This window comes from Dreissena polymorpha, chromosome 2 (assembly GCF_020536995.1).
Source record: "Dreissena polymorpha isolate Duluth1 chromosome 2, UMN_Dpol_1.0, whole genome shotgun sequence".
In the NCBI taxonomy this organism is placed as follows: Eukaryota; Metazoa; Mollusca; class Bivalvia; order Myida; family Dreissenidae; genus Dreissena; species Dreissena polymorpha.
This window is the reverse complement of record NC_068356.1, coordinates 138996468-139022730: the sequence shown is the minus strand read 5'-3', so window position 1 is coordinate 139022730 and position 26263 is coordinate 138996468. Positions and strand designations below refer to the sequence as shown.

General features: G+C 34.0%; 1 protein-coding gene across 7 annotated transcripts in view; it reads left to right on the top strand.

Moving 5' to 3' along the window:
- The window catches only part of LOC127869186 (fibrous sheath CABYR-binding protein-like), a 64588-nt gene that overhangs the window by 26016 nt on the left and 12309 nt on the right, over positions 1-26263 (top strand). For all 7 annotated transcript variants that reach the window (XR_008044469.1, XR_008044468.1, XR_008044467.1 and 4 more), the window contains exons 6-14: positions 5982-6075; positions 10354-10447; positions 11470-11518; positions 12796-12913; positions 15142-15239; positions 21930-22059; positions 23262-23490; positions 24024-24536; positions 24981-25077. Coding sequence is in view for 4 of the 7 variants with exons in the window: in XM_052411521.1 (XP_052267481.1) it covers positions 5982-6075; positions 10354-10447; positions 11470-11518; positions 12796-12913; positions 15142-15239; positions 21930-22059; positions 23262-23490; positions 24024-24536; positions 24981-25077 (1422 nt within the window). In the remaining 3 variants the exon portion in view is untranslated. The remainder of the gene's footprint in view (positions 1-5981; positions 6076-10353; positions 10448-11469; positions 11519-12795; positions 12914-15141; positions 15240-21929; positions 22060-23261; positions 23491-24023; positions 24537-24980; positions 25078-26263) is intronic.

Sequence of the window (26263 nt, the reverse complement as noted above, 5' to 3'; positions counted from 1 at the left end):
GCGTTTATACTTAAAAGGCTATGTTCTCATATTTAGTACTTACTTCCTTATTCCTGTCAACATGTTAACATGTAAAAGTATAAAGAGCAGCGGAAGCGAGGCCTCACTTTAAAGCATTGCATTTCAACCCGCGAGGTATATCGGGTCAATTCGCGGACATTCAGAGTTTATATACAGGTCATCACCGGAGTTGGCGGCCAGTAAAATAATCGTTATATAATAAAGACGCTATCCGTGAACTAGGTGACCTGGAATTTTCTTTAGACCAGAAATATGTTAAATGAAGATATTCAGCAATATAATTATGGTATGTAAATAATAGATTCTTAATGTGTTTTCAACAATACAATGATAAATATTATTGTTGATAAATTTAACAATAATTATTCGTCCATATTGCCTAATGTACTAAAGTGATATTATGAGCATGTAACAGTTTATAGGTGTCTATCGCAACCGTTGATTATTTTTGATGTTTCTACTTCATATACACTTATATAAATTAATGCAGCATCATCATACTAAAACAATATACCAGAAAGAGAAAAATAATGCATTTGAATATCAATTGTACTTTCGTTTGATAACTGATCATGCGTTTACGAGTTGAACCTAAATTTAGTTTTAGTGCAGATTTGTTCATACGACACAAAGACACGAAATTGTTTTACGGATCATTTCAGCTTACAGGACTGGGTGGGTCACGTAAGAATATCGAATATAAAATATATTTTTATAAACAACTGGTAGCAAGGTGAGTTGCAGATAATTAATCAGTAACCACATTTTAACTAACTATTTTGACCTGTTAATTCTTTTCAGCTCAATTCAACAGTGCAAAATGCCCATAATATCACTTTAAGCATTAGCACGATGATAATTGATACTGTTAATAATCGAATCAAATAGCAATGCCCGACAAACCACTAAAACAGGTTTGTTCGAAGAACGCGCCTATAAATACGGATACTTCTCGTGTGGCCGGTTGACTCATATGTTTAAATTTCACTTCCATTCTTCTTTTGGTTTTCTGTTTTGTATCTATAGGTTTATGACCAGCAATATGTTATAATGTAAAATAAGCCGCGAAAACTCCCCGTAACATCCCGTACTGTGTGTGATGCAGCTAAGAACTGCACAGAAAAAGACATTCGCTATACTTAATCTCATTCATTAAACTATTTACGCCGTATATCTTTTTTAAAGATATTTCTTGTTTGGAATACTGAAGAACAGTTTTAAGGGTGCTGGAGGTTTCGGTAAATGATAAATTCGGTAAATTGATTTATATAGTAAATGCCGTGGAGGGTTCGGTAAATTGGTTTTTATAGAGGTGGTATACCTACAACGAGGTGTTAATGACACCTATTATTGGCTTACAATAACATCAGGGGCATTTATTTGCAAACTGTTGATTAATTTTGAGTTGAGTAATTAATGCTATGCCTACGGTAAAGAATTAAGGGAAATGAATGAGCTACCTCTGAAAAACGAATTCTGTTAGGAAATTGTAGGTAAATTTACGATTTATATAACGCAATACTGTTATTTTTAATAATTGGTGCTTTTATTTAAATAACATAATAGTAATAATAAATAATGATTTATGGCGGAATCAATGTAAGATCTTCAATTAAGTTTAATGCTATTTAACAAAGTTTCTTGTAAAATATTATAGACATGATTTAATATAAATGATTTCAGTTTAAATATAAAGCGCAATAGTATTTTAGACCACCGATAAACACTCAATTTCTCAATATATAAACATGAGGTAGTTTGCCAACATAATGAATATGTTGCCCAGCTCTTGCCACGTGGAGGCCACCTCTTGAAAGAGCCAAATGTTGAATTTTATATAACATGTTTTATTATTTCTTTCTGGTTGAGAAAAACACAAGAAAACACAAAATAAAATCTAATACGTGTACGTATTTAATAAAAAGTAATATAATGATACGCGTTATGTTTTATAATTTTGTTAAGTGTGCGTGCCATTGAACGTTGAGTTAAGCGAAGAGATACACATAATTGAAAACTGATAAAAATGACATCTAACACAACGCCAGCAGAATGAATACACTGTGTAATAGCAAGCTGCTGTGATGATCACTATCTTATCAGCTTAATACACATGCACCTGGCTACTGTACTGGAACAATGGGTTTTACGGCCAAAATACTGATATCATTTTTTTGCCTGAACAAATCCGTTGAATAAAAAAAAATAACTGATTGACTTTGTAATCCGTTTTCTTTACCATATATTATAAATAAGCAACAAGTAAAACATGGTTACACTATATATCTTTATAGGACATATTTGAATATTTCATGTCATTTAAAAAAAAAAGAACGCGTAGTCATATATTAATAAGATACATTTATGACACAGTACAATATTAATACGACACATAAGTATCATTCAGAGTTTCCGCATGCCGATTTAATTTAATTTCATTTCTAATAAAAATGAGATACATTTATGACACAGTACAGTTTAATGTGACATTTCAACAATATCAGTCATTCACATCGTTCAAAACTCGTCGTCGGCGAGCATGTGGTGGACCGCCGTGGATGGATGGTCCCAGGGCATTGATATGGCCGATGATCCTCAGTAGATCATAATACTAATTATATTACAGTTACCTTCCAAGTCGTTGTTCGTGCGAACCTCCTCTCTAAACACGCACCAATTGAGAGGTCGCCATACACTGCCGTTGATCCATGTACGGGAAATGTACTCACATACCCGCAGCACGGGACCCCGACTCCTTCAGCAAACTCCATCAGCCTGTTGAATGCCGGTTCAATTTGTTCAACTGGTAGATAAGGAAGGGACATAATCTTCCTCGAACTTGTCACCATGTTGCTGATACGCGGTACTCAGTCCCTCGGTGTTGATCTTCCTGTATATCCGCTGTGTAGAGGTGGAAGACGCATCCCCTTATCTCGGCATCAGGAAAAACCTCTCTTATCGCCTGCCAGGTTGCTGAAAATAGAAAATAAATAGAAATTAATAGTAATCCAACATGTAATATTTATGTTATTGCTACAAAAGTGCATTACTCAAATCAATTTAGTCGTTAATCTAGATAATTTTAAGAATAATACCTTATGTGCTGACCTGATTGTAGGAAAAAGAAGCGAGAAATTTATTTATATAAGAAACAAACATATTTGATATTAGTATTTTAAACCACCGAAAATTTCTCATTATATAAACATGAGGTAGTTTGCCGACATAATGAATATGTTGCCCAGCTCTTGCCACATGGAGGCCAGCTCTTGTAAGAGCCACATTATTTATTTTTTTATCTGATACGCTTTAATTAAGGTTTTTTCAACTAATTGTTTAAAAACATATATAAAAAACAAAACAATCATGACCTAAAGATAAACTTTTAATATATAATTTACCTCCCTTCATTAGAATATTAATAGGTTGCAAGCCTGGATAATTAATATTAACACTTTGCAAACATCTCTAAATTGATAAAATCAACTCCGTACATTTAAACAGATAATTTAATTAGTGTCAAACAACTCAATTAATGTACACGCTTATCGACAAAAGGTGCGATAATCCCTATTTATACCAATTTACCGAAACCTCCACGGCATTTACTATATAAATCAACTTACCGAACTTGTCATTTACCGAAACCTCCAGAACTCCAGTTTTAACAGGTTTGTATTGTCATTTCTTCATCCCTTTTTATTTAGTTTATTGAATTAATTATGACCATTATCATATTTATGTATTGTCACTAGGAAATGTAAATGGATAAGTTATTGTATTGCAATTTAAAGGAAAAACAACACAATTTGAAGCCAAAATAGATAAACTTGCACATGAAAAAGTGTAAATGTTGTGTACAGTGAATAATTATGGTTGTGTTTCATGGTTATTGTCATCTTAAATTTTATTTATAGCTATTTTTGGTTGTAACTGAACGGATTTCTTTCCCTCATACTTAATTGGAACTAATATATTTTAATTTTGGAAAGAATGTGCAACATCGCCTGCCTGATGTATGGACTTTTATACCTGGTTTTTACCCTGCAGGAGCTGGCAAACTTGAGGGGAACAAGAGTGGGAAAACCTCGCCCTGTCCTTGACCAAGAAAGCTCGATTTGTTGAGAGGTAAACTATACAGGTTATTGCATTTACAATGCCACCAGACCACACAGCCAAATGAGACCAAGCATCTTGGTACATTTTCAAACTGCATTTTCTACCAAACGCAATTTCTTTTAATAATTGATGAAAAGTGCTAAGTCACATGTGATCACGGGATTAAAATTTCAAAAATAAACAAACAAAAACAACAAGCAAATAACTTAAATTTATTATTATTAAAGCAACAAGATTACCATAACAGCAATATTTCATAGTTAAGTGGAACGAAAACATAACCAATCAACATGTTTGAAGAATGCCTTGCCCTTTTGAAAGTGATATGGTATTAATCCTTTGCAGATCAACTGGCATAAGAGATGCTCAAGAGGAGGACACAAGCAGCATCAATGGTACATGTCGCTCCAGCGCCTGCTTTCCAGGTCTCTCTACCAGCTGCTTTCCAGGTCCCTCCACCCGCCAATATCAGGTCTAGCTGCTGTCCAGGTCCCCTAGCAGTCAAGGTCTCTCCAGTGGCTGCTGTGCAGGTCCCAACACCCGTCAAGGTCCCTCCATATGCTGAAATCCAGGTTCCTCATTCCACTGCGGTTCAGGTACCTCCAACAGCTGAGATCCAGGTCTCTGCAGCAGCGGTCTAAATACTCCACCCGCAGTGGTCCACTGCGGTCAACCTTTTGCTTTAAAATCTTCCATTAATGTCTATTATTGTATAATGTATTGTAAAAATAATCTGTTTGTATTAATTTGCGGTGTACTATTTTTGTCATATAAACATAATTTTCGTACACATTGTGTTTTTTTCCCTTTTAACGACATGGGGCTTATAATGAACTGTTGTAATTGCTTCACAAAAACCATTTTTTCTAGAACATATCAGTCCAAAATTATTTTTTTTCACACTGCAAAATCCCACCTAATGCTCACAAAAAACCTACTTTCTTAAAAAAAACTCACTAAAACACTGTTAAAACCCACAAAAATCAACTTACCCACACCTACAAATTGCTTTTGTTTTCTTCACAGATAAAATACTGTCAATAACTAGGTTTAAAGCGAGTTAAAAGCATGTTTTCACTGTGAAAAAAACTAAGAAAGGCGTGCTTTTAGCTCACTTTTCACTCACTTAAAAACCGTGTTTAGCCTGCTTATAGCTCACATAAAAAACACACTTTTTACCCACTTAAAACCAACTCCACAGACAGAAGTTGGTCTAAGCATGTTTAAAAAAACTCAAAAAAACCAACTTGTAGAAAATCATGCTCACTTTAAACCCACTTAAGATGATTAAAAAACCCACTATGTTGGTTTAAAGCGAGTTAAACCAAGATTTAACTCAGAAAAAACCAAGTCGGTAAGCTAAAAAACCCAGTCGGTAAGCTAAAAGCGTGTCTGAAAAACCCGCTTTTAGCACAGTGCAAATACCGCAGAGTTAAACACAGCTGCCTGAAGAAAACTCACTTTAAACCCACTTAAGACTGTTAAAAAACCCACTATGTTGGCTTTAAGCGAGTTAAACCAAGATTCAACTCAGATAAAACCAAGTCGGTAAGCAAAAAGTGTGTTTAAAAGACTCGCTTTTAGCTCGGTGCCAATACCGCAGGGTTTAACCCAGTTTAAAACTGGGTTATAACCGGATTTTGCTCACTTTTTTGACAAGGGGTGAAAGGTCAAGGTCATCCTTCAAGGTCAAAGGTCAAATATACGGCTTCAAAGCGGCGCAATAGGGGGCATTGTGTTTCTGACAAACACATCTCTTGTTTCACAATAAGTCATACAGCTTGATTGCAAGGATGATGATCTTATTTTGTGTTATTTTGATATTTGACCTTCTTTCACAGACTGGACCATGCCACTCAGATTGAGCACTATAAAGATGTATGGGATAGGTACAGGATGTGTTATGAGAAATGCCCTCTGGCTGCAGAACTAAAGGTACCTATGGAAAAATGAACTTTCTATCAGCAATTTATAGGAGCCTTAATCTGTGAATACTTAGTAATATGCATGTATGTAAAGTGTTGTCCCAGATAAGCCTGTGCAGTCCACACAGGCTCATTAGGGAGGATACTTATAGCCTAAACTGGAATTTAGATAAAATTATAACAGAGTGGTCCTAGAAACGAAAAAATACCATTAATGCATTAAGTGTCGTTCCTTGGCCTGTGGCGACTGCACTGGCTTATGTGGGAAGACATTTTAAGCACATGCAGTAAACCCTATTTCCCCAGAGCAAATATATAACATTTATCTAGAAATAAAGTGAAATGAAAATTAATGAACAATAAATGGAGAATACTATGCAAGTGTGATTGTGTACTTGAACTTATCCGAGTTGAAGAAAGGTTTACATGGTGAGGCTTATGCTGAGATTTGGATAAATTTAGATACAGAAATATTAACAAAATGCTTGTATCCAAAAGTTTGGAGACAAAAATGAAGAGACCGAAAAATTATAATTATATTGAAATAAAAGCAAAAGGTCAATACACAATCGTTTTTTTGTGTGATTTGCTCCTTTTTTAATGTCCCCCACCACTATAGTGGGGGACATATTGTTTTTGCCCTGTCTGTTGGTTGGTTGGTTGGTTTGTGTGTTTGTTTGCTTAAACTTTAACATTTTGCCATAACTTTTGCTATATTGAAGATAGCAACTTGATATTTGGCATGCATGTGTATCTCATGGAGCTGCACATTTTGAGTGGTGAAAGGTCAAGGTCATCCTTCAAGGTCAAAGGTCAAATATATAGCTTCAAAGCAGTGTAAAAGGGGACGAACACATATCGGGTTTTACTTTGAAATGAATACAGCTTCACAGCTTTGCTTACTCTTGCCTTAACTGATACAGAACAGAACAAAAAATAATTCTTCCTTAATAGGACGATATTGTTTCAAATGCTGTTGGGTGAATTGATTGTTTTATACCGGTATAAATGGTTATTTATCAAATTACACAAATTTTATGGTTCATTGCCCTTAGGCATGCATCTGCCAGGTTTTATGACCTTAATCCGGCTGTAAAAATCCATGATTGAAGTGTTTAAAGATAAGCAAAATCAGGGCCATAATCTGGTAAAATAGCGCTGTGCTATACTGTTAGAAAATTTAGAGTCACACAAAATAATTATGGCTGAAAAAGATTGTGTCTTAAAATTTTAGAGTGTCCGAAAACTTAGAATTATTACGGTAGTAATTCTATTTATCCTTCAATATTTTTTTATATTTAATTTGTGCCTGATGAAATCAAAATAGTAGTCGTTAATTGCTAAAAACAAAAGCAAAAACTGAAACTAACCTTGCGTAGTACTATTAAAATTGTTTGCGATCTTTCCTGTTTACGTGACTCAAAATGGTCCTAAGAATTCAATGCAAAAGCAGAGTATTGAGACCATACATGCCATACGTCCCGGATTGTCCGGGACAGTCCCGGAAATGAAGAACTTGTCCCGCTGTCCCGGAAATCTGTCAGATGTCCCGGAATTTACAAAATCCATATATACATGTACCTTATCTTAGGCTTAACTGCACCTCGAATCTGTGTATATCTGCAGCGTCTCCATGACAATGCCTACCTGAATAGGCAGACTACGCTACGTGTCAAAATCGATCAATTAACAGGGGTCCTGTTATCATATCGATTGTCTCACGTTCGCGGTCAAACCGAAAAGGCGGCATTGTTTAATGTGGTTGTTAATTGACTTAAATCTACTACGTCATTATTTCCCGCTGCGTAAGGGCAAAGGATAGTTGTTCACACATCTGAAGTCCAACATCGCTGAGTAAAAAATTAAAAGCAGTTTATGTTCGCACGTTTAACCGACAAAGAAGTTGAGTAAAAAAGTAAGCAAATAAAAACGTATTTTTTATTACATAAATGAATAAAGGCGTATCAACAACTACACGTTGCACACCGGTCTTAATAACACTAACGCAGTGACGTCACCATCTATGTTTAGAACGCTTACACTGAAAACACGTGGCTTGTATCTAGTAACGGAAGTAGTAATGTTTAATTTGACGTTAATAGATCAAGTGTATTTCGGATAGGCTTTCGAACTTTTGCAATTAACGATGCGAAAAAAAAAACGTACCAAAAATGCATAGGTCTATTAATATCGCTCCATTTTATACATGTACCGGAAAATCGGCAAAAGTCCCGGACAATTTAACTCAATGTCCCGGAATTGGTCTGAAAAATTATGGCATGTATGATTGAGACAAAATATCGCTATTTTGTAATATGCTTTGATTTTAATTTAATCAGCTTTCCAAGGGTTACACACCCATGTAGAACACAGACGGTTTTGTTTAAACTAAAATTCTTGTTTCTCCACTGAAAATACCAAAAACAAAAATGCCATTTTTAACTTACAAATTATGTAAACCCCTATGTTAAGCATGATTCAGCATTTATTCTTGCTGATATTGTTATTTTAAGTCTATATAAACAACTTTTCTTTTTACACAATTTTTGCTGACATAAAAAAAGTAATTTAACATTGACTGGTTCTTGTTTTGCTCATCGAAGAAATGTAATAACCATGGTTATTTTCATGAAGTTTTGTTTGCATCCATGACAAATTTAAACTCTCCACACAAAATAAAATATACATTTCTTCATCGCCATCCAACTTTTCCCTTTTAAAGCACTTTGTGTAAGCAGGAAATTCTTTGTGGAAAGACATTCATTGATGGACAGACAAAGGAACGACTTATTCATGAAATAAATTACCCTAATTTAATTCAACATTTATTTTCTTCCAATAGTGTTACTATGTAACTTGTTCATCAAAATATCGTCTTATTCAAGTACTTTTGACATTTTAAAGAAATCTAAATTGCAGTCTCACTGGTTTCATAAGAGTAATATACTCTTACACTGTTATTCACATAGTATAATAATAATCAATCATAATAATTACCACAAACAATCGTTTTAATTTAAGCGATTGCCTACAAAATGACCGCAATCAAGTGACTTTGTCAGCTGTGTAGTAATACAAAAAAAAATTCAACAGTTTGGCATGTGCAAGCTCTTTAGCGTCACAGTTAGAGTGTCTGGTAACTAGGCAGGTGACCCAGCTTGGAACCAGGATTTTTTTCTTTTTATGCTCCCCGAAAGTTTTTGGGGAGCATTTAGTTGCCAGTTTGTCCTTCCTTACTTCCTCCCTTCCGTCACATCTTTGTTACATTTTCTCATAGCGATTTTACCGATTTCTTACATATTTGGCATGTTGGTACCTTGTATGGACCTGTACCTTTTTGAGGTCACTGGGGTCAAGGTCACCGAGGCTAATAATAGATTTTGTTAGCTGGTTATTGCCCTTCGATGAGTTAATTTACAATTTAAAGAATTGGATGTTTCTGTGATAGATAACAGGAACGTATTATCCAAAGTTTATGAAACCATGCAGTATCCTTCATGGTGGGCATACCTACATATGTCATATTGTTCCACTACAGTGAGTTTTCAAGGAGTTATGGCCCCTTGAATAATAATTAGTTTCCACACAATTAACACATATATTGACAAAGTGCTTCATCGGGGAGCATCCATCAGTTTCACTGATATTCTTGTTTTCTAAATAAATTTTAAAGAAATGCTGCATTTGATTGATAACTTACAGCTTTTATTTATATATGGTATTTCCATTTTTATTCCATTTTTATGTTTCCACAGTTTTGTTTTATATGGGTTTAATTAGAAAATGTATTTTATGAAAATTAAAGTTTTCTTAGGTCAATATATGATATATGTAATTACATGATCAAATCAATCATTGCTAATGGTGATCGTCCTTTACTGCCTTAATTTTGGATCAATGTGGACCAGTGAAAATCTTCAGTGGAGTAATTTTCATTGTTATAATAATGAATGAAGAAAATCATCAGAACAATTAAACTTCAGTATTATATCGGGCATATGTTTATTACTGGGGGAATGGAGTAAGAGGGAATTGTATGATGAATATCTTGACAAGGGGAATCCAAGGATATATATTAAATTAAAATAATGAATAGCTTTTTGCTTGTTATGGATTACATTATTTAAAATAAACACAAACATAGTTTTATAGCATTAAAATACTTAAAACTCAAATAAACAGTACATAATAGCTTTTTTGTTTAACGTGTTTTATCTTAAACTCATATATAATATTTGTATTTGATATCTTTGCATTTAGAAATAAATGCACTCATTTGGTCATTTAGATCCTTGAATGTGAGAAGAAAGAACTGACCGAGAGAGTAAAAGACAATCAACTTGAAATTGCCACTGTGAAAAAACAAGGTGATCAGCTTGAAGGTATGTCTATCTCTCAGTCTTGCCTTGTGTATTGGAATAATTATTGTTATTAATCAAACATATAATGGCACTTGATGAGCATTTTAGTAATCTTTCATTTGGGCAGCTTTGCTGTGTGTTCAAACAGTGCTTTACATTGATGCGTTCTTCATTGCTTCATCTTTAGTGAAAATTGTCAATTAAGTTTAATGAAGAGAATAAAATGTACAAAGTAGACAATGTAGTAACTGTGCATGTGGAGAAATAGCAAGTGACACTGGACAAATCTAGCATGTTCTGTTGAAGCATCGTGAAAGCTGAAATAACTATGGATTGTAAATGACAAATATTTTGATTTTAGTGAATAAAGTGAAAATAAATTGTGTTTCGATAATTTAAGAAAATTTGCCTTCCAAAATCATCTGCAAAATAATTTTTAGGATTAATAAACTGTGTTAACAGTGATTGTCCAAGGGCTTATTTGGAGCCAACACTAACCCCTTTCCTGGGCTCGAAGGGATATAAATTCCCTCAATAATGATTTTGAAATCCTCCACTGAATGTAAGATTAATTTGAAAAAAACATTTAATTAATTTGGAAATTATTTTACAAAGTTAAGAGGCAATTCGCATTCGCATTTCTGTATATTTTCAAGAAACCCATATTGAGCATAATATAATTGATCATTTGTATGAAAGAGTTTGATTTGTGTTTTATAGTAAAGTAGAATATAAACATACAATCAAACCTTTAAACCACAATAATCAATAATTTATCCCCTTTCACTTGGGTTAAAATTCCCCCATCTTAAAGACCCCACCACCTATTTCCCTCAAATGTGAAAAAACAACAACAACATAATATTTAAGTGAAAGTTCCCAACTGAGACAATATGAAAATTTGTTGAAAATGGATAATGACATTTATAAAGAAAACCGAGTTGTTTGCACACATATTTCTTTGATTTGAAGAATTTCTGGTAAAAATGCAAATAAGAATATATTTTTTTGGAGCACTTATTCCCTCTTCTTCATAATTTCAGAGAGAAGTAACATCAGCAAAATGTCCCTGCAGCAGTTTATTGTTAAAGTGTATCCTTTTTACTAAGGGTAACGTGTTTTTTGGAAATTGTTTGCAATAAGGGACCAAATGATGCACCTAACAAGATTTATTAGTAAACATATAAATGAACCCGTTATTGTTTTTTTTTTAATTTATGAATTATTACATGCATACCCTGTTTCCCATGTAATATAGACATTACAATTTTTTTATATGTGTAATATACTTTTTAAGCATTTTCATTGGCTTAGTTTTCGTTCGATTGACCAATTGCCTTTTGTTATTTTGCTGAAATGACGTTGCAACGTCAAATTATGCTTAAGAAATTTAAACAACATTCAGGATTTGCTTTAATATTTATTTAATTTACTCATTTAAAAGCATGTGATAAAAAAGATCTGACACTCATTGTCATTTCATACAATATTTTATTAAACTCGTCCAGGAAATTCATTAGTAAGCTCGCCAAGAACTCGCATACAAACAAAATTCCTGAACTCGTATAATAAAATATGGTATGATATGACAACTCCTGCCAGATCCTATATTTATGTAATGCTTTGACATCATTCACAGAGAACATCACAGGTTATTAATGGTTTTGTTTGAATGTGAATAATGTCCTTTAAAATCTAGCAACAGCTAAAACAGGAAAAATAACAAAACAAATAACAAAATTAGATCATACAATCAACAAAAGTCATTTGAAGCAAACACTCATGTTTTTTTTAAAGAGTGAATAAGCAGAAAATCTATCATGGACAACAACACTGAAACTGGCCATTGACATTTTTGGTATCATCTTATGCATCTATATGCATCTATATGTGTCTTGTTCTGCGAAAATTGACAAAATGCATGTGCGTAAAGTGTCGTCACAGATTAGCCTGTGCAATCAGTGCTAATCAGGGACGACACTTTCCGCTTTAATGGTATTTTTCGTTTAAAGGATGTCCATTTTTACTTAAAATCTAGTTTAAGCGGAAAGTGTCGTCCCTGATTAGCCTGTGCAGACTGCACAGGCTAATCTGTGACGACACTTTACACACATGCATTTTCCCCAATTTTCTCAGAACAAAACAAATGTGCTAGAAGTTCACACATTTATGAGAGCCCACATAAAATTGTTTATTGAATGGAATAATGTCAGGAAGGGCCATTAAAGAAAATGATACATCATTAAATCACATTTTTATAAGACCTAGGACTTAAGATTCACCCCTGAAGGAGATATGAGGGTGATCTTTAATACAGTTGTTTAAATAATGGTTGCTTTAATAGTTAGTAGCTCTTAACTCCATTCTAGAGCAGAGCTCCAGGTGAAAAGAATAATGCTGGGTAATAGTCTGAACACATTACAGTGCCAGAAAAATAGCGAGGAGAAGTCACTGATGGCTGCTAGCCTTGAGAACAACACACAAATGGTATGTTGTCAGGGCCTAAGGTTGCTTAAAGGCATTCAATTTTCAAGAGTGCATAATGGCTGTTTCTGTTTTGTAAATGTAAAATAATTGTTGATTTGAGGTAAAAACTATTTGCATTGCATCCTTACGCAGTCAGGGGATATTTACTAAAGCAATTTTTTTATGAGAAAAGACTTTTCTCAGTTAAAACCTATTCATTTTAGCTCGATTGCCAATACATCCCTTAAGTTGCAGAGACACTCCAGACTTTGTCATTTGGAAAGATCGAGTACATAGTGTTTTAGGAAAGATATTGAGAATTCTGCCTGAGTGGAGATCAAACCCTGGACTTCCCTGTCACAAAGCATACATTATGCCATTGCAGCTGTTTATTAAGTGTTACTTGGCTTATACACTTTATATTTTTATGAAACCTCTTAAATATATAGAGGATATTTGTTCGTGTCAGTGTAAGATCGTTTGTTATTTCTGGAGTGATCATAGAAAATATATTTTCACGAGTGGCGCTCTGACATGAACAAATTTTCTGTTTCTTTTATGCCCCTTTTTCAAGAAAATAATTAACAGCTGTTTCCCTTTCGCTGAAAAGTTACCCTTTCTCCTAAAGCATAGGAGAAATTTCTCCTCAATACATTTCAAAACACAAAATGACGTCATTAGTGTGACGAAATGACGTCATTATACCAGTGAAATTCTCCAGTTTAACTCTTACAATGTAATTAAATGGTGAAAAAGCATAAAATAAAAAAAATTGCTAGATTCGGTGGAATGTTGATTTTAATTTACTCGTGATCATAGAAAAAATATATATAATTATTTATGTAAATCTAAAAATCGAAAAAGGAGTTCCGAAAATGTGTTATTTTCGCCGGTGAACATTTCAATTTGTTAAATTTCACTGCTGTTATTTTACTGCAGAAATGTAATATTTTATCATTAGGTATAAAAGAAACATGTATCTTGTTGATCACATGCTTACATATTGACTGGCATAGCCATATTGTTTTTTTTTAACAGAAACTGTTCAACTCCTTTAATCTGTGTTCTTTTATATATTAATTACACATTGTATCATGTAATAAATTATCATTTTATTGTTGTTGAACTTAATGTACATGGTTCACTGCAAAAGCAATCTGAATTTGATTTAATAAATTCAACACTCATTTATGTATTCTCTAAATGTAAAAACCTCTTTAATTTCATTTTTTTATGCCCCCGGATCGAATGATCGGGGGTATATTGTTTTTGGCATGTCTGTCTGTCTGTCTGTATGTCTGTCCGCCTGTCCTTCTGTCCATCCGTCTGTCTGTCATTCTGTGGAAAACTTTAACCTTAGTTTTGCAATATTGAATAACTTTTGCAATATTGAATAACTTTTGCAATATTGAAGATAGCAACTTGATATTTGGCATGCATGTGTATCTCATGGAGCTGCACATTTTGAGTGGTAAAAGGTCAAGGTCATCCTTCAAGGTAAAGGGGTCAAATTTATGGCTAAAAGCAGTGCAATAGGGGGCATTGTGTTTCTAACAAACACATCTCTTGTTATTTTTCGGTATACTTATAATGATAGAATACTAGTTGTGCACTCTTGTTTTTATGCTCCCCCAAAAAATCTGTGTGTCCGTCCGTCCGTGCACAATTTTTATCCGGGCTATTTCTTAGCAATTAATGACCGGAATTCAATGAAACTTTATAATGGGAAGCTTCACTACCAAGAGGAGATGTGTATATTATCAGCGGGTTCTGGTCGGATGATTTTTCACAGAGTTATGGCCCTTTGAAATTTTCTATAAAAAAATTATTGTCCCCCCCCAACTACTGTGCCCTCAAGACGTTTCCCTTTTATCTGAATATATAGTGCAATATTGTGACAAAAAAACCTTTGGGGAGCATCACCCGTCTCCGACGGTTTCTTGTCTTAAAGGGCATTGCATAAGTTTATTACATCTTTCCTGCTCAGAAACAAAGTGTAAATGGCTATATGCAACCAGCAGAAAAGCCTGCAAGTTACTTGTAGGCTGTTCAGGGTTTTTGTTTGCTGCAGGTCAGTATTGTAGGGTTTGACATGGAGCCTTTTTACAACTTGAATCTTTTAAGAAAAGTTGATAATTTTATTTGATTTTGAAATGGACTACAAACGGGTCAAAATGCATATCTTAGTTGCAAAGGATTAGGAAGTATACAGTATTTATAGTAAATTAATCTATGTTCTGACATTGCAGCTGACTACAATGCAGCTAGAGGACTATGAAGAGCATATGGAGAGTGGAGACCAGATCAGCTCTCCACCAGCAGTCGAGGTGGCATCACCCATGATTACGTAAACATCACTTAGCGTACTTTTGCTTTCCATTAGGCTTGATGTATTAATAATAACTTGATTTGATTAAAAATGTGGAGACAACATGTCACATGTAAGTCACATGTCTTTGCTTCAATTCGAAGGTTACACCATTTAGATGTCAAAGGTTGAATTTGGCTAAAATACAGTTGTCCAGACTGTAACTTCATCATTCAGCATGTTATTGTAAAAATAACTTGCCACAAATGTTCACCATATAAAAACAACATGTTGCACATAAAACCTGTGTCTTTAGTATAAAGGTCAAGGGCATACTTAAGGATCAAAGGTTAAATAAGGATGAAATGCAGCCTTTCCTAGGTCACTTGGTCATTAATCAGGCAATTTTTAGATGGTCGCTTTAGCGACCGTCTAAAGTGCTTGATGTGAAATTCAGGTCGATACGGCCTAGGTATGATTAACCCAATATCCGCTTGCGTATCCGCGCAAGAAAGAGTTGTATAATTTATGCAAGAGGTTTGAGTTCTCCAATTATGTGTATTCACAAATGGAAACATTATATTAATATCGTGTTACATTCAATATTTTCGAACAGTGTTTTATAGAAAAGAATCAATAAACAATGATCGTATTGTACGTGTCCCGGAGGAGATTGTTTATGAATGATTAAAATAGTCCACTTTCTGCTGCGTCTGCGTGACGTATTATTTTTGCTCAGCTCATTCATAACTCTGCGGCTGGCGATAAACAAAGGGGAGTCCGGGTGAGAATAACGCACTAGTATAAGGTTACGCTTGTTATATTCACAGGTCTCAATTAATAATATGTTGACCGAGAGTTCAACAATTATTAAAGGGATACGATAGACAACATAAAAAATGTTTCATTATCGCTGAAACTGTTAAAAAACATTTAAATATAACAAGAATATTCTCTAAAAAATGTAGTCTTGCTGTTTTGAAATAAGGTTTGGAATTTTGGTTTCTAAATAACTTAATTCAAAACAAAAGTTTAATAATAGTGATTTTTACTTGTTAGTCGCATATTTACCGCATTATAATGTGTGTTATTATAGGCAAACCATACATTAGTAAAATTCAATCTGCCTTCGCACATAGAAGGAATGGGTCAAATGTGTGCTGCGTTTCCTTTGCTTACTTCAGTTAGAGGTCAATTCTTTACGTAATAGCAACCACAAGGCTCCGGCTTCAAAGGAATTGCGGAGCGATAATAAAAGTCGTAGTCGCATGGTATTTGCGTTTAGCGTCCTATTTGGTCACGTGGTTCTTTTTTCGCGGGTGTTTTGGCATTCATGATATGAGGCTATAAATAGATGCGCCTGTCGATAAACAAAGGAAAGTTTACGGGTTATAACAACGCAATAGTTTACGCTCTCACATACAACTCAATGACGTAGTACAGGTCGTAAATTGAGAGACTCGGGAAAAAGTTGACGCTTATTTATATTCTCAATTTATAAAACGTTGAACATAAGTTCAACAATAACTTGAGCGATACGATAGACAAAAACAAAAAACAAAGTTTCATAATCGCTAAATCCGAATATAACAAACAATTTATAATAATAATACGAATGACCTGTTTCATAACCTCGTTCATGCTTCTACAGCGGGTATTTCTAAAAACGTTCTGTGGTTCTGAACAGATAGCGGCGATATTTTGTATTTACGGGTGCTAGTAACGCAAAAGTAGAAGGTTAGTAGATGGTTTAGCTTGTTTATATTCACAGTTCTCAATACATAGAGTTCATCAATTACTACAGGCATACTATAGGCAACCTCGAAAATGCTTTATAATCGCTAAAACCGAAAACAACTAAATATATTATATTAAATATATTTATAACAATAAATGTCTTTTAAAAATGTAGTCGGCGTATACGCTGACTTTGAAATAAAGTTAGCAATTTACTTTTCTAAATAATTAAATACAATTAAACAAAAGTTTAACTATTGTGTTGTGTTTTTCACTTGTAAGCTGCATATTCACCACATGAAATGTGTGTTAGCATTGTCAAACCACACATTAGTGTGAGTAAATAAAAAATATACTACGGGAGAGCACTTCATATGTGTCCTCATATGCCTTGTTATGAGTATCTTTCTTCACTATCGAAATATATCGTATGTTTACATTTGATTTAAACGCAGTTTTCTTTCGACACATTTAAATCACACGTCAATAGCGCCGTCATGCGAAAATGGGTCTTATGCGTTTCGGCAAGCGTTTGTTAAACCCAACATGTGCTTTTGCGCAGTCAGGCCATAGGCGATGCTGTTCGCTTTAAAATCACTCAATATGTTATGTTTCTCCTTACCAGAAGGAGGGATAGCTGAGTGGGCTATTTATATGATGGGCGCATATGGAATAAGACCCATTTTCGCATGACGAGGGTCATTACAAATCTCATTGCGAATTGAAAATGCCACATTTAAGAACAATGCTTTTTGATACAAAATTGAATTCAAAATAGCAAACTTGTTAATAATGGCAGCCTATCCACACATTAAGGAATGATTTCCAGACGTGCTGACCAAGTACGGCAAACATTGTGGTATGATAATAAACGATTTTCTCTTATCGTGACACTATACTATTTCGCTAATGATTGTTTTCTCATCTTGGAGGCGAAAGTGAAATTCTGCGAGATGGATTGTAACGCGTAATTGTAACAGGGCCACAATTTGTGTTGTTTGAGCATGCAGAGAGAAGTCCGGAATTCCTTACACTGAACAGTGCTACATCCTTCGAAATGAGCACATACGCAGTGATGTAGCAAAAATTCAGAGGTTGTATCTCGAATCTTCTAATAATGTATCTTATTAAATATTCGAAAATATTCATGCGTGTCTGTTGGCGTTATGTAAAAGTCACTAAGATGAAAATTGAAACAGCTACGCCTAAAAGCGCATTAGTGCTCTATACCTATGTTTATGTTAGCGTTGTTGACACCGTGTGAACTGCTCGGGTAACAAGTAAAGCATAAACAGCAATGTTTATATACTCCATATACAAGATACGAAGATTATTGTATATTTTGAATTTGTATAATTATGGTGTCAAAAATCAAAAGTTTTGTACACGGAACTTTCATTATGAATTTATATTCTTGGTGAGATAGTCATTTGATATTAGAAAAATATTCCTTTAATATGATGGTGACTGCACATTTTCTTTATATTAAGTTCTCATAACCATTTTCATCATACTTTCTATGCTTTCAGAACTTCCAAAAAAGCATGTTGTTTTTATTTTGTCTTAGTTATTTCTATGAAATAATAAGGATGATAAAAAGTGCACACAAAATTCGACCCGTGCGCTATGACACACACTTTATAACTTTGAGTGGCGTGTGTTCATTTTAAACTTGCGATTGATTTTCAAAAATGAATTGCGTGTTAAATTATGCAATAGCGAACATCTTCAGTGCCTTCAGCGCTTTGATAAAATAACTTGCCTATAAATGTTACAATGTATTATGTGGAACCAGTGTGTCCAACAGAAGTCCTATATCCCTAGGGCTCAAAGGTCAATTCTCAAATATGGGCTTTAGGCAGCTTGTGCAATCTGTAATTCAACCATTAAAAATCAGAATTTGTAGTAAGGCAAGGCTTTTTTCTTCTTTTGCAAAGGCCTTGTATAGGCCCTTTCCCCACAAGAAATGCCCCTTCTCCTAAGATAATTTATTTAAAATGATGTAAATGTTAAAAAATTTCAAGTGTTTGTTGGGAAATTGAGGAATTTTTTTCTCCTAAAATGGAAAGCAAAATGAAAAAAAAAGCCCTGTAAGATAACTATTATGTACATGATTTACGAAGTCATCTGTTGGTACAAACATCAGTATGTCTGTACACCTCAAAGATTGTGTTTTGAGTTCTGTTTAGCTACTGGTGAGTTGTTGCTCAAACAATTAAATGACCATTATGGGTAAGTGATTGTCAAATAATGAAATTTGGGTGCAACAAGTTTTAGGCAGCATTATGGACCTTTATCTCTTTCTCCACCAATACATTTTAGCACCCTGGAAATTGTTTTTTTAACTTTCTTTAACTCCTGGGTGGATCTCACTCAAACTTACACAACTTATATAAACTTTTTGTGTAGATTATTGTAACAAAGGAAGTTTAGGCTGCCATGAGTTCTGCCAGAATTATGGCGCTTTGTCTGTTTTTCGACTATAGAATATATAATCCCAACATTTCTTATTTTCAACTCCTCTTTTACTGCTGTGTAGATGTGGATCCAACTTGGTTGACCTTAATATGTAGATCATCATACAAAAAGCAATTTTTGTTGCCAAGAATTTTGGCAGCATTATGGTTCATTGTAAATTTCTTCATTATAGCATACATAGATCCTTGAAGGTTGTGTTTTCAACTCCTCTTTAACCACTGGATTGATCTTAAACTTCTAACTTTAAAAATTGAATTAATTCTTGAATTTTGCTCAAACATTGACAATCTAAGGACAGTGCCCCAGATAATTATTTAGGAAATATGGTTTTCACCCATTGATTTTGAAAATTAGGGTGATTTTATTTTTGAAAAAGTTGAAATGACTAATACAAATGTATACATTAAAATCATTGCTGCTTTACTTCTGTTGAAGCTGCCCATTTGTATTGATTCAACAAAAACTGTAAACTATCATACATAACTGATTCGGCACTTATTGGCTCTTGCTTTCTTGGTGCAGAAAAGTTTCCAATCGACTTATATTTTGGCGCAACAATCGCGGACGTCTTTCGACCCCTCTTAGACATTTTTATTTCGCATCGTAATTAAAAAGTTTGCGATCCACTGATATTTTGGCGCAACAATTGCGGACGTCTTTCGACCCCCCTTAGGCATTTTTATTTCGCATTGTAATAGAAACTGAAATTACAGACGCTTTACAAATACATGCACAATGAGCGACGGATTAAGTCAGATTGAAAACGCATGTATGTCGTCGTATAATTTGGTCAGGCGCTTAATTTAAGTGAAATCTAGTCCGCAGAGCGTTTGAGTAACCTTCATTAGTTTCCTGCTCCGTTATCCAGGTGCTTGCTGAATGAAAGCCTCGTCGCGTTACGAGAATAATTTCAAAAAGAAAATACCGAAAGGCAAAGCATTTTCGGTCAAAGCTATTGTATCGTACGCATCAAATTTGAAGAATTTGCGTAAAAGTCAAATTGGTTGCGTTTTCAATACGCATGATTTTGTATTTCTTTGCGTTTTTAAACATTTTAATAGGGTGAAAGACGCAGATACGCAGCTTATCTGGGGCACTGTAATGACTAACATTTGTGGATAATTTCAAAGAAAGGAATTTTGGCTTTGACAAGGTTTAGCATTATAATGGCCCTTTGTCTGTTTGTTTACTATAAAATATAAAGTCCTTTAGTTTTTTTTAGTTTTTTTTTATTAGCTCCTCTGGCCAGAGGCCAGCCGGGCTTATGTCATGGTCCTGTGTCTGTCGTGCATGAGTCTGTGCGTACGTCCGTGCGTGCGTTAACTTTTTCTTTAAACATCTTCTCCTAAGATGAGAAGATGAGCATTTTCTCCTTTTATCACAATTATTTCTACCCTACCTGATCATTTCCTTCATATTCCATCACAATTTAATTGTCGTCTGCAACCTCTTTCAAGTTGGGAAAGTCCAAAATGTGTCGTTTGGTAAAGGGTTAAGGCATTTTGATTCCTATGGGTCTTGTGAATCTGTTTCAAATCAAATGCGTAGATTTGATCTTCAGCATCTAAAAATATGTGAAATAGAAAGAACGACATTATCTTTTGGAGAGATACATGTACCTACGTTATAAGCAAAGGACCTGTGCAACAATTCCCGGGCTTTTTAGTCTGTTTAGTTAACACAGTAGTAACTTTTTTCACATATAAAAAAGCTCACCCTTCCAACTTTAAGCGCCCAGTGGGACGAGGGATAGAAAGAGAAAGTCACATGCTTGAGTAGATTTCAACCCATGTGCATGGCACGTTTTTTTCGCATAAAAAAAACAGTGGAGCGATACAGGGCCTTAATGGCCCTCTTGTTAACTCCCCTTTAAAAACTTGAATCTTGCTCAAAGTTTCCATGTGTTTATGATAGTAAATAAAGGAATTTCAATTTCTACCAGTTTTAGCTGAATTCTGTTAACCAACAGTTGATATGGTGTGGTCAGTTTCTCTATATTTATAGGTATTGATAGAAAATAGATTTTTACGGCATTGAAAAAAAAAGTTTTTCTAGTTTTTTGGTAACACAAAAAAATCTAAAATACATTCATTTTGAATTAAACTTTTCTTTCAAAAATGAAAGTATAATGTATTTTTAAATATTTTTTAGATGACAACTTTTAATTCTCACTTGATATGAATTTAAGGCACTGTCTACTGTAACTACCAGGAGGCCGTTTCATAAACAATCGTACGACAATTTTAACTTATGAGAGAATTTTGTTTTCTTAATAAGTAGACAAACTAGCTCGCCATGCTCTTCAATTATATACAGCGCTAGAGATGCCAATGTAATTAATTAAGAACTGAAACTTTATAATCATATGATATGGACTTGAAAAATGTTTCGTATCATAAATGTGCACTATGATGTTTATTGAAACGGCCCCCTAGTCTACTTATTGCCAGGACACTGCAGTAATTTTACGAATATAAGTATATGCAGAACATGTCAAGTGTCATGTTTCTGCAGTGTGTTCAGTGAGAGGGATGAAAGAGATGACGTTACCTTGGAGGGAATGGAATATGGTGCACAGGACATAGACAGTTCCCTCCCCTGTCAGGACTTACCTGCTCCTGAATGGATTAGCATGTTTCAGCAGGTATGTTGTTTGACTTCAGCATTTGGGTTTGTATATGATGTTTAAAATGCTAACATACTTTTAAAGAACATCTTAATTCAGCTATCTTAGTCTTTTTAATTTGAAAAATAATTACAAGATAATTTTGTACAGTTTGACTGTTTTCATCACACCTTTTTCGAACTTTAACAAAGTATGTAAAGTTTTTTTTCAAGGTAAACTAGGAAATTCAGTTAAGTAAACTTCTGATCGGTAAAGCTCTGGTCATTTTCTTACATTTGTCTTTTAAGCTGTTTCCATTGGCTAAGACAAATAATTTTCATCCAATCTTTAACAAAATATTTGAAAATGTTTATGATATAATGGCAAGATTCAATAATCAGCAGATTTGCTCAAAACATTATGTACATGTTGCTCTTTAATAATCTTAAAATTTAACTCTTTTTTTTGCACTTTCTGATAAAATTAAACAATTTAAATGCAATTTTTACTTAACATTAAAACAAGATTTGAGGATATTATTTGTTATTAATGCAACACACCTACCTTATAAATTGCAAAGCTAAGGTCAAGGTTAGATTAAGAGGTCAAAGGTCTAATTTGTACATAAAACAGCTTTAAATTTCATTTCTCAGCCAAAAATTAGCCATATTTCAATGGATTGTAAAATAACTTGGAACAAATGTGAATCATCATTTGACAACATGTTGTTTGTAACAACTTAAAGGTCAAGGTCACACTCTGATGTCAAAGGTTAGGTTTGGCCACAAAACAGCTTGTCTAAACAGAAACTTCATCATTTATAATGCAGTTTACAAATAACATGCCACTAATAATCAACATGAGGAGACATCATGTTGCATATTACACCTTTCTTTCTGCCTCCCAGGTAAAGGTCACATTTACAGCTTAAAGGTCAAATTTGGCATAAAATAGCTTGTCCAGACTGAGGTAACTTACCACAGATGACATCTACAAATAGACTGCATGTTGCACATATCACCCATTATTTTCCCTTTCTCAAAGGTTAAGGTCACAATTAGAGGTCAAAAGTCAAAACTGCCCTAAAATAGCTTGTTTATTTACATCTGTGGAGTAAAGAGAAATCAGTATATTTGGGGCATCCATGTAATATGGAAAAATATGGCTATTTCATTTCAAGATTGTTTTAAACCTAGGGTAGGCATAGCTTCCAGAGAACTTGTTGTTTATCAATATTTTAGAAATCAAATCAGAAACCTCCGCTCACACAGCATCTTGAGACAACTTCACCAGCTCAATACCATGTTAAAGAAACTGACATGGATTCTGAGAGCAGTCCAGAAGTCAGTACCTCCATTCTGGAGAGTTTCCCAGAGCCTGATGAGCCCATGGCTTCACGTCCTGAAGAGGCTGTACAGGAGGCTCACAATGGACCTTATGTGTCCTACACAAAGAGAAATGATGCTGAGGGTTAGTATTGTGTAAAAAGTCTAGATCCACTAGATGGTAACTCATTTCAATTTTTACTGGTCACCTTGAATATGTACATACAAGTGAACATTTGACAGAATCTCCTATATTGTTCCTTTATTGACAAGTTACTAATAGCTTTATTTTTAAATGGACAAAGCAATATGATAATGAGATCTAGTTAATGTAGAAATTTTAATTAAACTTTCCACAATTGATTGAAAAATTGTAAAATGTGTACAGTAGTAAAAATAAAATGTCATTGACAATAGCAATTTTTTTTTTCGTTCTTTATTTGTTTGTTCACTGACTAATTGTTTTATAAATGTTTAGACTGAAAATTTAATAGACTTAATAAAAAGAAGGCAATTAGTTGGAAACAGCAGGTGGACTAATTCCTTATTAAACCTTAGTGCTCAATGAGTACTTTTTCACATGAGTTGAAGTTAAAATTGGAGCATTAACATTTGTGTTTTCTTAACATCACAGTATTCATGAAATATATGCTCTATGCGTGATCATTATGTTTCCAGAGAGTGTGAACATTCATTTGAGCACTTCCACAAAGAGTACAAACTTGATGCAGGGCCACAGTTATCAGCACAGCCAGTCATCAGCTATGACTGTTACAGCCACTATGACAAGTATGGGGAACAACAATTCCACTTCTACAGTAAATGTGCCTCTGTCAGCTCCAGCAGCTACTGCAAGTGGAAGAAGATTCAATATTCCATCAGCCCCGCAGATCAGAATACCCACCATTCCATCAGTCCCACAGATCAGAATTCCCACCTTGAATTCAAGATCTCTTCTATGTTCTGCACCACAGAACATCTCACCATCTGAGTCTCAAAATGTACCAGGTGTGTTGGTTCCTCAATATATTGGTCAACCTATTACCCGCCCTCCATCAGTACAACACCCACAGGTACAAATACCCAGCAACTCTGCTCAAGCACCATTTATGATGAAAACTCCAGAGATTCCTATTTCCCCACAGTTGGCCCACTTTACCCCCAAGGTTACATCACCTAGTGAACTAACAGGTACATTAATGTATTTATTATTTATGAAAAACTTTAAGAAATAGTTTTGTTGCGTTGTTTTAAATGCCCAGAAACAATGATTTAAAGTTCTTATAGTAGCAATATAAAAACTAAGGATATTGGTTTTGTTACAATACTTAAGTTCTTTGCCTGAAGCAAAAAAAACATTTAGTATGTCAGAAATAAATATAACAGTAGGTAACTATTTACATTAAATTTTGTTGTTATTGAGTTTATTATTTATTTTAATTGTAATAACTGAAGCATTCCTAATTCCTTTATGTTTGTAATTGATTTCTATTTGACAACATTTGAAATTGCTTGAAAAAAAATTATTACGCCTACTAAATGGAATAAGAAAAAAACCCATAGTAAACTCTGAGTTTATAGTAACCCAGAACGTCAGTAATCTGTACTGTTTATTTTCAATCAATTGTTTTCCAGGGGCTGTTCATTCTCAAAAAGAATCCACCAAACAGATTCAGTTGTCCTCACAAACCAAACAGATTCAGTTGTCCTCACAAGAAAAACAACTTCAAAGGTATCCTGTGTACTGCGTAAGCAGGAACATTGGTGGACATCAATATCTTTTCTAGAGAGAAATATTGAATCTGGCAAAGAGTCCGTATATATAAGTAGCTAAGCTTTCTTTATGCTCACAATAGGTTAGCAATACCAGAAATTTTGTTCATGCTTTGTATAGTACCTTTAAACGGTAAAGTTATGGCTGAAACAGGAATTTTCAAGCAGTTTTATGCCCGAAGTTTACGTTTGACCTCTAATTGTGATGTTGACCTTTTACAGAAGCGGACAGGTGCTTCTTAGTAAGTTGTGGAAGGTCAAATTTTGCCATATACCAGTCTGGACTGTGACTCTGTTATTTTTACGCAATAAGAAGTATATTATCACAAATGATCACCCTCAGGACGCAGCATGTCACATGTATCACCTGTCTCCAGACCTCAAAAGTCAAGGTCATTCTTAGAGGCAAATAGTAAAATGTTGATATAAAACAGCTTGTTTTTGACATGTGTAAAGTTTGTAGTCACATTTAGAATGTTGGGGCATCTGAGCCTAATGCATACGTGTCTGTCTTTCTTTAAAATTAATGATGATTAATAGCATTTCTGATTTTCATCACAATGAATACATTCAAATAAAGTTTTCCTATATGAATGCATGGATGTTTGTCTTAATGGAATATAAATTAAGTTGACAATTAGCACATTTAATAACATGATAAACCTTTTAAAATATCAGTGACCATTAGTAAGAGAAACAATAATTAATAACACAATTGCATGTGTAACAATCATAAATAGCATGTTTAACTAAGTGTTTGAAACTCAACCACGCAATTATGGCGTGTTTTTATCTTTAAAATTAATGGGTTCTCTATATTTAATTTTAGATGTATTTTTATTTTCATAAATCATGAGCTTATTAAAAAGTGGTTCAACTGTTATTTGTTGCTTTAAATGACGATATCTCATGATTGAACACTGTTGGTTTTATGGTGTTGATTTTTTTATGTGTTTTGACTCGTTGAACAAGCTTAAAATAGCCTGTAGAGCTGAAACAATATAGCCAATCGTGATATTTTATCTAAATATTGCTTTAAAAACAAAGGGGGAAAGCAACTATGATTTCAATTATCAGTTAACTTGCTAAATGAATTATAGATCAAACTTAATATTACATTTTGATAGTGCTGAATGAAAGAATGA